The sequence below is a fragment of the Protopterus annectens genome, chromosome 14.part0 (assembly GCF_019279795.1).
Source record: "Protopterus annectens isolate FY-2018-M chromosome 14.part0, PAN1.0, whole genome shotgun sequence".
NCBI classification, from domain to species: Eukaryota; Metazoa; Chordata; order Ceratodontiformes; family Protopteridae; genus Protopterus; species Protopterus annectens.
Genome location: NC_056748.1, coordinates 1,049,275,081 through 1,049,287,183, shown reverse-complemented (window position 1 = coordinate 1,049,287,183; position 12,103 = coordinate 1,049,275,081). Strand labels below are relative to the sequence as shown.

General features: G+C 42.1%; 1 protein-coding gene across 5 annotated transcripts in view; it reads right to left on the bottom strand.

The window, feature by feature from the left end:
* LOC122789418 (protein diaphanous homolog 1-like) overlaps window positions 1-12,103 on the bottom strand; it is a 320,618-nt gene that overhangs the window by 228,191 nt on the left and 80,324 nt on the right. For all 5 annotated transcript variants that reach the window (XM_044056861.1, XM_044056860.1, XM_044056858.1 and 2 more), the window contains exon 2: window positions 11,929-12,103. This exon is cut by the window's right edge and continues 484 nt beyond it. In XM_044056861.1, coding sequence (XP_043912796.1) covers window positions 11,929-12,103 — 175 coding nt within the window. The remainder of the gene's footprint in view (window positions 1-11,928) is intronic.

Below are 12,103 nucleotides of genomic sequence, written 5' to 3'. Positions count from 1 at the left end.
GCAGCAATGCCAACCGCTGCACCACTGCAGCCGCCCCGGCATTCTGCACAGCTAGCATCTCTTTTTGATTGCTATGCAGGGGAATTTGTTCTGGGCTCCATTTGCCTTGAATGCATTTGCCTGCCATGTGAGCCCCCCATGCATAGTCTGATGCATCTGTTGTCAGGGTTTGGGTGGCGAGGGGTTGAATGAAAGCAAGTCCCTCGTTGTGGTTGCATGCTTCTGCCCACCAAAGGAACTCTGCCCTTAGACAAGGTATGATAGGAATCACTGCTTCCAGGTCATGAGAATGTTGAAACCAGAGACTTTTTAAATATCACTGAAGTTTCCTCATATGCAGTCTTGCATATGAAATTAGCAGAATGCATGAGGCCATGAACCCCAGGGCTTGCAGTATTTTCCTTACAGATAGCTGGGTTTTGTTGGCCAGTAGTTTGAAATAGTTTGTTAGATGGACCTGCTTTTCTGGAGTGAGGAATGCCATCTGGGAAGTTGTGGTCAAGCTTGCTCCCAGGATTACAATTTGTTGGCTGGGTACCAGTTGTTATTTCTTTCCGTTGGTGTATCCCAGTGAAGTTAGAAGTATTTTTACAAATGCTAGGTGCTGAAGTAGCAATTCCTGACTGTCCGCCTGAATCAGGCGATCATCCAAGTATGGGTAGATTTGAATATTTCTCTGCCTATATAATGCAATGGCTGGAGCCAGGCATTTTGTGAGTACTCTGGGCGCAGTAGAGAAGCCAAAGGGAAGTGCAGAGAACTGATAGTGCATAGAGCTTGCCCTGAAATGTAGAAATTTCCTGCAAGACTCCCTTATGGGGATGTGCATAGAGCTTGCCCTGAAATGTAGAAATTTCCTGCAAGACTCCCTTATGGGGATGTGCAGATAAGCTTCTTTTAAGTCTAGGGTGGCTAACCAGGCATCCTTGGCTAGCATAGGAAGAAGCTGTTGCAGTGTAAGCATTTTGAATTTTGGGACCACCAGAAAGGTGTTGAGAATTGATGGATCCAGGATAGGGCACCAAGAGATCTCTTTTCTGTGCACCAGGAACGGTCTGGAATAGAAACCCTGTTCCCTTTGTTCTACTGGAACAGGTTGAATAATAGCCCTGATATGGAGAAGGGGAAGTACTTACTTTTGAGCCTCTGCCCACTGTTTTGGAGGAAGGTCTGGCAACCAGCTTGGTGTTGGCAGTGAGTGGAAGTAGAATCTGTATCCCTGGGACACAATGTTTAGAACCCATCGGTCCTGAGTAATGGACATACAGTTTTTTGCATGAAGGGTAAGTTTTCCTCCTAGGGGCGCAAGTATTTGGGCATGGCTGGGAAGGATAATTGGAAAGCCATTGTGAACTTTTTCCATAAGGGGGTGGATTACCACTCCCTTGTTTTGAGGTGGAAACACTCCATTGTTTAGATCTCTGCATACCCTGAGCCTGTAGTCTTGGTGGTCTGTTTCCCCTGGGTTTGGACTGAGAAGGCCTGAGAGGTACTGGAAAGGACCAGTTTTTTTTTGAAGGCCAATGCCTACTGAATCTAGGTGGCTGCACCTGTAAGAAATCTTTGACTGTTTGCATAGATTTAGCTTTTTCTTCCATCTTTTTAAGAACTTCTGCTTTTGTGCCAAACAAACGCTCCTAGTAATTTTGCTTTGACATGGTCAGGCAAGACTTGTTCTTTTAGACAAGCATGCCTTCTCAGTACAGACCCAGTGACAGCAGCCCTGCAAGATGCTTCTAAGGCATCAAACCCACATTGCAAAGTACGTTTACTAACTTGTTTGCAGAATGCATTAACTCTTGTAAATCTTTATTTTCTGCACAATCTGAAAGCAACATCATTTTTTGTTTAATTAGTTCCATAATATGTTGCTGGTACTTCAACATGCGAAACTGGCAATTCAAAGCCCTGATGGCAAGAGTTAGAGGTATATACCTTCTTACCCCCATCTGTCTAAAGCTCTAGAATCCCTGTCTGAAGGGGTAGGGTTTTTGGCTGTAGTAGCCTTAATGCCTTTAGGTCCCTGGGAAATGGACCCGGATCCGTAGTAGGATTCTTAGAGAAATTTATGACAATCCGGTACTCTGTAGTACCTGTCAGGTTTTCTAGGAGCTGGTGGTAAGGTGTCAGGAGTAAGACTGGACTCAAGAAGACAGTCTACAATATCCAGGACAGGAGATACAGCTAGAGGCCTGTGCAGAGGCAAATCTAAAAATTACCCGAGTCTCTTTTTGGACTGAGGATGGAAATGCTCTTAAGGTGTGCAAGGTTTCACCAAAAGAGAAATCCTCTAGAGGGGAGTCAGAGGGAATGGATTCCTCTGCATATGAATCCTCATAGGTAGATAAGGTTATGTCCTGGTAATCAGAAGGGTCAGAGTCATCAGACTCCTGGTCTGTAGAATCAGAAGGAAATTCAATTATTTGTCTTTTGGCAGGGGAAGGCTGGCTTCCCCAAATTAGAGTAATAAGGTCTTCAGCCATTCTAAGCATTTGATGTTATGTAGTCCAATCTCACCTTCTTTCTTACCAGTGGGTTAGGAGCCCTCACAGCGTGTCACTTTTAAAATCGGCACTGAACTAGATACGGGGCTCATGACCACATCAGATGCAGAAATCCCAAGACTCTGGTATTCTGGCCAACTGAGGGCTACTTGCAGGCAGATAACCCAAGTGTGATGACTGCAACAGTGAAACATGAAGAAAAACTTCTTTGCCGCCAGTCTGAACTTAACTTTTTACCGGTCTGTTTACCTGCATCTGTTTTCTGCCAGTTGAATGCCTTTTCATTCTCCACTGACTTACTACACCGGTTTGCTGACTTCTCTTGCAGTTGCAGATAAGTGCCCCATTGTTGATTTTTTTTCTTACTTTTTTTGTGCTCCTTGGGGTTAATGTCATCCAGGAACTGCCAGTACAGGAGACAGATTCCCCATAAAGACCGCCACAATAAGTGTCTTTTAGTCTAGGAGCTCCTCATGACCACACGTCTTGCTCTGTGTCAGACATTTGTTCCGAAAACACTTTGCAGTGACTTTATTCCCTTTCCTTGTATCTCGAGAACCAGCATCTTACGCTTCTCGCTAAACATACAGTGGAAGAATCTCCAGCCCCAAAGGTCAGTTGTTAGGGAAGAAGGTGAAAAAGGTATAACCGGAATCTTCCAGTGTCTAGCCTCTGCCAGGTATTTCTCCTGGAGGTTATTATAAACCTGGAGGCTCGCTGGGCTGTGTTGTCGGATTTTTCTGCCATGACCGGGTCAGAAGCCGGTGAGGGTCCGGCTGGCAGCACGTCTAAAGAGGCTTTGCAGGCATCCATTTCTGATGCTCAGGGGGAACCACAGTTGAGTTTTTCCAAATGGCCTAGGGGAGTTCCTCGGTGTTTGGTTGGGGAAGATGTTCCTACTATGGTTCTCAGCTGCATTAATGACCTTAAAGCCTCCTCAAGGGGTTTCATTTCTTGCTCTTCCTTGGTCCTCTACTCCTCTTAAAAGGCCTAGAGAGAGAACAGGATTCTTCTCAGGATGAGTCAGAGTCTGATAATTTCTTGACTTACTCAAATTCCTTCTTCTTTAGGCTATGCATTGGAGGAGTAATCTATTAGTCCAGATGTTCCTTTTGAGGAAATTTCCTTTTGGGGGGGGGGGGGGGTTACACTCTATAGGAGGATTTTTTTTTTTTTTTTTTTTTTTTAAGTGGGATTGTGCTCAGTTCTCTGATATCCATAAGAGGTACAATAGAGCTGTTGCAGTTGGAATTCCCCAAGCCTGTGGCTATTCCTCCTGTTTTGGCTGCTTTGTTGGTTGTGTTTTCCAATTCCTCTCAATCACCTGATTCTCTGCCCCCTGCTCCCAAGAAGCCAGACAGGCTTTAGAGGATGCCGGAGGATTGTTCTTTCCTCTATAAATGTCCTGCTGCTGATCCCTCTGTTGTGTCTGTACTCTCTGATAAGCCATCTCAATTATTTCCTTCTCCCTAGTTGTTGCCTTCTGACAAGGCTAGCAGAACTATGGAAAGGATGGGTAAGGAGGTTTACACTTCTGCTACCCTAGCTTTTCTGGTTATTCATTATCAAAACCATATATCTAGGTATGGAGTTGGCTCTTGGCTGTCAACTTATTTCTGATTTCCAGACTCCGAGGGTAAAACTTCTGTTATTTCCTTGCTTGGGACTTCCTATCATATTATTTGCCATTCTATTAAATGTAGTTATGATGCAGCAGATGCCTCTTCTAGGGCTGCTGTTTTTGGTTCAATGATGAAGAGGTATTCTTGGCTTAGACTCCAACCTCTACCCGATGATAATAAAGCTAAGTTGATGGATGCCACTCTGGATTCTAAACTTTTGTTTGGGGAAGCTGCTGCTAGTTTGTTTAATTCCCTGCAAGATAAGGGTAAGGCCTTACAGAGCGTAAGTGTTTTTTTCCCCTGTGCATTAATTTTAGAGAAACTACCCCACTATGCCTTCCTTTGTTCGTAGTCAATTCCTGCCCTACTAAAGGTAGGCAAGAGTGGCAAAAGGGCTCTTCCTGTTAAGGCTCCTCAGTTTTCAGGGACTCCATGGCTTTCCTTTCTGGACAAACCAGGTGGTGTATGACCATCCATATCTTCCCAGCTGCATTTCTCTCTCTCTTTGCACTTCTCTCTCTTCTGGTTTGGCTTAGGTCACTCAAAGGTCTTGGGTTCTGTCAATTATGTCAGGGGTACTTCATTGTTTGGAAATCCAGTAGCCCTTTTATGGACATTGCTCAGCCTCCTCCTATTTTCCTTTTTCTACAGAGGTTCTTCAAAATCTCTTGACTCAGGCTACTAGTCAAGAGGTGCGTGCGTCCTAAGGGGGAAAGGGCTCTACTCCAGATGGTTTCTCGTGTCCAAAAAAGAGGGCATTTGGAGACCTATTCTAGACCTCTGTCATCTAAACACTTACCTAAAAGTGCCTTCCTTTCAGATGCTGTCCCTTCAGATTTTGTTTCCTCTCTTGCTCCCTCAGGCCTATATGGTGCCTCTGTATCTCTAGGATGCTTATCTCCATATTCCGATCCATCATCTTTTCAGGAAGTTCTTGCATTGCTCTGTTGCTTTCTGGCATTTTCAGTTGTCTCCTTTGCCTTTTGGCCTTTCTACTGCCCCATGGGTGTTCACCAAATGACTTGCTCCTGTGATTGCTTTTTGCAGGTTTCGAGGGATCCAAATATTTCCTTACTTAGATGACCTGCTGATTCAGGCATCCTCTCCAAAGACCCTTTTGAAAAATCTTCATTTTGCCATTTCCCTTTTTCAGAGCCTGGGGTTCACTATAAATTTCAAAAAGTCTTCTCAGACTTCTCCTCAGAATCCTATTTTCTTGGATTGCAGGATTCAGATGGTGCCAATGCTTGCAGCCCTGCCCCCTCCAAAAGCCTTAAACTCTCATTTCTTTCTTTCACATTCTTTCTTCCTCTGGCTTCCATTACCACCAGGGAATTTCTGCGAGCTCTGGGTTTCATGGCATCCACCATTGAAATGCTCCCTCTGGCCAAACTTTACATGAGAAAGTTTCTTAAGTCAGTGTGACTCCAACATGTACATCCTCTAGACTTTGTAAGTTTCTCTTCTTCCTAGTCTCAGACATGAACAATTCTGGTATATTCAGCAGTTGTCTCCGAATCCAGGGATCCATTTTCACCCCCTCTTCCCTCTCAGGAATTGCTCATTGATGCTTCAGATCATAGAGTCATAGGAGATTACTAGACTATTGACTCGGAGGTCATTTTAAGCCGAACTGTTTCATCCGAATGTAATGCCACAGCAATGCTAGTCAAAATCCAAGATTGCATTTAGTGATGACTGCCCATGCCCAAGAGGGCAGTGGATGCTATCCCCAGTAAGAATTTATTGTGCCCCATCCACTCGTCCATGTTCCTCTTGAACAGTGTCACAGAGGTGTTCTGTTTCACAAGAACTGATGGCCTGTTTCAAAGATGCAGCAGTCCCTGGGAGATAAACCTGTCACTCCAGCATGTCTATTTAAGTTGCAGGCCATATTTAGGTCCCTGGAATGGGTAAACCCTAGTCCCATTTGATTTACAGATATGCAGCAAGTTCATTAGGTTTGGGTCTTGATTGCTCGGTAGGCCAGGCATAAATCTCCCCTAAGAAGTCTATACGATATGGAGTATAGTGACAGGGACTTTAGTTGGTATGTGTAAGGCACATACTAGAGCCCCTTGATGACCTTTGTTAGAAACCTCTGAGGTCTTTCCAGTTGCTGCAGGTGCTTTGTATGGTACATTATACTCAATTATGGCAAGGATAAGTGCCGAGTATAGAGGGGTTATAACCTCTCTTGCTCTCGACGTGATCCCTTTACTAATAAAGTGTGCTACATAGAAAGCTTTCCTTATTACAGTAGACACATGGTGGTCAAAGTTATGGTTGCAGTCAACTTGTGATCCCAGATCCTTTATCAATTCATGGGTACTTAGGGTATTGTGCATTTGATAGAGTGAAGGGACACTGATTGTGCCGAAGGGCATGATGATACATTTCTCTGCATTCAGTTTGAGACCATGACTACTACACCAGTAGCTGGTCTGCATGAGACCCTCCTGGAGTGTACAGACATAATTCGGGGATTCAATGACTGCACTTAGCTTGCAGAAGTCTGTAAACTTGGTCAGCCACAACCTCTTAGTTTTGACATGAACTTCTGGAGAGGTATATACCAAACAGTAGGGGGCCCAGCACTGACCCCTGTGGCACCCCGCTGGTTAACAGGTCTGCTGGATGATCTGGAGTCACCCACTTTGATAATGTGAACCCGGTTTGTGAGCCAGAAATTAAATCTCACAGCTCATACTAGGCTAACTGCCCTTGTGGGCCATTTTAAGCCTAGCCAATTAACCCATGTGAAAATCAAACCCACCTTGTGTCTGTAAGATAAACACCTTAACCATTATTAACCATTATGCCAACTTTGCACTCCAGGATGGAGGGCGACATTTGGCTCATTAAAAGTAGAAAGAGATTCTGGTCACCTCGTCAGCAGAAGGAGATCAGTGTCAAAGAGATGACAGCTCTTTTGCTGGCTCTTCAACCATTCATCCTCTCTCTCCAGGGCCTCTCAACGTGTTCACAGACAATACCATAGTGATGTGGTACATCAACAAACAGTGAGAAACGAGATCTTGCCTTCTTTGCCAGTTGGCGCTTCTGGTATGGGATCTTGCTGTCAAGTATCAAGTGACTCTTCAGGCAGTTTATATCCTCTCTGGTCAAAACACTGTGGCAGACACTCTGAGCAGGTCTTTAATGCAGTTCCATGAATGGATGCTTCACAGGGATGTGTTTCTGGACATTATCCACCCAGTGGGATTCTCCTCATGTGGATCGTTTTGCTTCCCCTCTGAACAGACAACTTCCACTGTTTTGTGCCAGAGTCCCAGGTCGTCTGGTGTGGAAAGTGGATGCTTTCTCATTTTCTTGAAAGGGGATGTTTCCTTATGCACTCCCTCCCCTTTCTCTTATTCCGAAATGACTGTTCAAGACTCAATAGGACACTCCTAAAAATCTTGTTGCCAACTCCCTTTTGGCAGTAACAGCACTGGTTCCCTCTACTTCTGCATCTAGCCAGGGGCACTCACCACAAGTTACTTCCCAGGGTGGATCTAATCACAAGACAAGAGATCTCTCATGAATCCTCACTTGTACGTGCTTCAGCTGACAGTGTGGGTGATAAGATTTTGATTCCTCACAGACACAATTTTCTGAGGACATACTGCAAGTCCTGCAGGAAGCCAGGAACCTACTACTAGGAAATCTTACTTACCCAAATGGAAGAAGTTTTCTATTAATTGTCTCTCTTGTAACTTGGACCCACTTTACTGTGGATATTCCTTTGGTTTGCTCTTACTTGTGCAGGTTGCTCAATGCTGGTTTGGCCTATTCTTATATTAAGGCCCATTTATCAGCTATCTCTGCTTGTCTGCCTTTTTCTCCTCCTTTAGATTCCAAATTTGATGTTAAACAATTTCTTAGAAGCGTCCTTAAATATTAGAACTCCCAGGAAGCCTGTTCTTCCTCCCTGTGATTTTAATTTTGTTTTGGAGAAGTTAACTCAGGCTCCTTTTGAGTCTGCTGATTCAGTTTCCTTGCTACACTGTTCCAGGAAGACTGCTCTTTGGTTAGCTTTTACTTCTGCCAGACAGGTGTCCAAGTTGCAGACCCTTATGGCTTGCTCTCCTTTTTTGGTCTTTCATGCTGACAGGGTGTCCTTGCACACTAACCCTTCTTTTAAGCCTAAGGTGGTTAATGAGCAACCGCTAAATCAGTCTATTAATCTACATACTTTTTTCCCCAGTCCACAATCTAACAGCAAGAGGGAGCTGCTTACTTTGGACGTGCATATGCAACTCGGGGTTTATTTGGGTAACACCAAGGCTATTAGAAAATCTGAGGAGTTATTTGCTTCTTTTCATCCTAGATCTTTGGGAACTGATGTATCCAAGCAAACGATTTCTAAGGCTATTTCCTCTTGGTACACTTTTCATGGCAGTAGCCCTCGTTCTTTAGTCAAGGTTCATTCTACTACAGCTGTGGCTTCTTCGTGTGCTTTTTTCAAGGGCGCAGAAACTAATTCTATTCTTGAAGCAGTTACCTGGAATTCTGTGCAAATCTTTACAAAGCACTACAAGTTGGTTGGTATCTACAGTTAGGGCTGGTTTTGTTAGTGCTGTTCTTCAATGCTTTTTAGGGGCCCTTCTGTACCAAGTGAGCTTTGGCACTCTCCCATCAGTTAAGAATACTGCAGCGGTGAATGCAAGGACATAGTACAGTTGTGTATCTTACCATAACAGTTGATGTCCTTGCTTTCACTGCTGCAGTATTCGCTCACTCCCTCCATCGCCCTAGTCTTTTGCTTTCCTGGATGCATAGGTTACCTCTTGGGTTTCTTGCACTGTGTTTCTACTGGGGAATTCAGTTCTGGTAGGCCTGAACATCACCTTTATGCCCTATGCTACACAAGGAGAATTTGGATGATGCTCGGTGTACCTTTTTAAAAGCAACAAGTAGTCTTTGGCAGACTGGCCAGACGTTCAGGCTTCCATGGCAGGGAATCACATCTGTTAAGAATACTGCAGCAGTGAAGGCAAGGACATCTAAATTTATGGTAAGACTTTACAAAACTGTACGTTCTCCCTATCAATTACACATCTAATTATTTCCAATTAATACTGATTTGGCATCATGATTCAAAATAATCCCATAATAATGGACTGCTAAACTTATAACAAGTATACAACTGCTACAGCATGCAGAAACAATACCACCTCTGCAAAGCACTAACTAAAGCCATCCCATTTCTTTCTTTACAAAATCACTGCACAGAATCTAGTAAAGACATTTTAAAATTTTCTGTGAAATGTGAGACACAGAGGAAAAAACATTATGTAAATTGGCTACCAGTTACTGAAAGGTCCATTTTAACTTCTATGTACCTTACTGAATAAAACTATAAATTAAGGCTACTGTCCCCCCCCCCACCAATGAAAAGAAAACTCCATTTGGAGAACAGTCCCACTACCCAAGTAATCCGCAGGATAATATAAGTATTAACCATCTCACACATTTTCAACAGTCATTGGTGAACAAGCCTTCTCACAAACAGGTGAAAGTAGGCATCAATCCAGTTTACTAAGTTAAGAAATCCCTTTCTGACCCGAGCACCTCTTCAAGTAGGTTGTTTGCAAATGCTTTAGAGATAATGATTAACTCTTAAATTCTTAAAATTCTAAAAATGCTTACAGTCTCTCAACTGTTTGTCTTTGCCATTTAACTCTTACTACGGTGTTCTCTTCCTAGTCTAAAGGGCCATCTCTGTAATCTGTTTTTTTTATTAACTCACTTCCATTTGAGTTTTTCTATTCAAGGGAATTAAATTTTTAAACTTTTAAAAAGCAATTTCTTTTAACCAAACTGTTTGGCAACCCAAGTAAATTGATGAAACCCAAGGTAAAAGAAATAAATGGGGATCCTGAGTGAAATACCAGCACTGGTAGACTTTTTGGTAGAATCTAGAACAGAAGCTGCTGTTAAAAAGGAAATAATTAGTACAGCATACAAAATATTTCATGATAAGTATAAGAATCAGAGTCAGAGTAGGTTAGAAAAGATTGGATAAGCAATTCACAAAAACAACTGGGGGGAGAAGATATATGTATGTTTCCCAAATATGCAACAAAGTCTAGAAAATTTAGGATCTTTGCTTGGAAATATTTAGATAGGTATTTTTATATCCCATGCAGACTCCAAAGAATCTTTCCTCAGGTAGACAGCAAATGTTAGAGGTGTGATGGAAAAGAAAGGGGTAATTGGGAACATATTTTCTGGGATTGTAGTGAGCTGGTAGACTAAAAATTCCCTACAAACTACATCATCAGAAATACTCCGCAAGTAAATTGGTATGACTAAGGAAATAAATTTTTTTAGCTATGATACAGAATTGGAATTGCCTAGAATATAGTAAGGCCTTGCTGAGTCTAATTATGGTGACTGCCATAAAAGCAATTACTAGGAAATTAAATCAAAGTCTAAACCAACTGTACTAGTAGTGAATACTGTGACAGAGAAAACTGGAAATGGGATCTGTAGAAAAGGGTAGGAGCAAATTACATAGAAAAAATGGAAATTGTGGGAACAATACATGCAGGTGAAAAGTTAGGCTTGAAAGAAGGCAGGATTTGAATGAAGTACGTAATATTTGACTGACAGTGATTGGATAGATTATAAGTGATGTATAACGTTTCAACTAAAATTATGTCAAAATAGCTTGTTTTCATTTATATAAATATATGATCACCTATGTACAAATGACAATTTAATAAAGATTTGTTTAAAAAGGTAATGTAAATATGCAACTTTATTAGAAATGCACAAAAATTATATAACATTCTACTACATAAAAACTGTATAATAATTTATAACAAATTATAATTTTCTTCAACTATGTAAATCTAACTATCATATCTTAAGTGTACAGTGTAAGTTTACTTGCACTATTTACTGCCTCTGAGCCTGCAACCTAAAAAGTATCTTTCTAATAGTCCAACTACCTTACTACCAAACAGAAAATAAAATATAAATAAATAAATCAAAATTGTGCCTAGTTAGCCTTCTACACATCTCTTCTGGAAATCTCACATGGAACTACCACATAATCTCACAGACTCTGTCTACACCGTTGCTACGACTGGCTGCTACTCTGTGGGAGTCTTGAAGAAATGGCCAACTATTGCAGTTACAGCATGTTTACAACCATCAGGTTCAGGAATCATTTTTTTTCAGGCTTGCCTCATGCATTCACTAGAGGAAAGAGATCTGGCATTGTTGCTTCTTTGGCTTCAATTCAACTCCTACTCCTATTCCTTGAGGGTCTTTCAAGAATTTACAAAATGCCACTGTTTCATTAACTGTTTGTATTGGTTCTTTTAAGACTGAGTTAGAGAAACCCAGTCACCAGTTTCCTGTAGTATGCTTTTTTTTTTTTTTTATTTTCCTATTTTAGCTGTTAAAGCACATTCTTGACGGTTTCTTCTCCCCATCTAGGTTACTCTCAGATAGGTCACATTTTCCTTTTGGTGGCTGCCCCCCCCCTTCTTTAACATCTTTCCTACTGTTCTCTTTCTCCCCTCAAACATTGTTATTCCCTACTTACCACAACCATTCAATTCATTATTCAATTTTCAGCTTTGAGATTTTTGTACATTGCATACATATGTCAATTTTGAATCATTTACTTGTAGAATTATCTCTGGACATTACCCATCTCTTCCCTGCTGGAATGCTGGTGATCAGCACTGGGGAGAAGGTTATTTTCCTGCAACTCACAATGCAGTTTCAGAATAATCAATAAGACACCAAAATTATTACAAGAGAGTAAGGAAGGGACTCACCTTGTCAGTGTCATGAACAAGTGGAGAGCTGGCCCGCAAGCTGTATCGGCTGCTCTGTCGCCTCAGGGTATCATTCTCCCTCTGTCCAAATAGCTCCTCGATTTTACTGGTATCTAACTGGAAGTCCTCTCCATCTTCACTGGAAAGATTCCATACACTCCTCCCTGTAATTTTG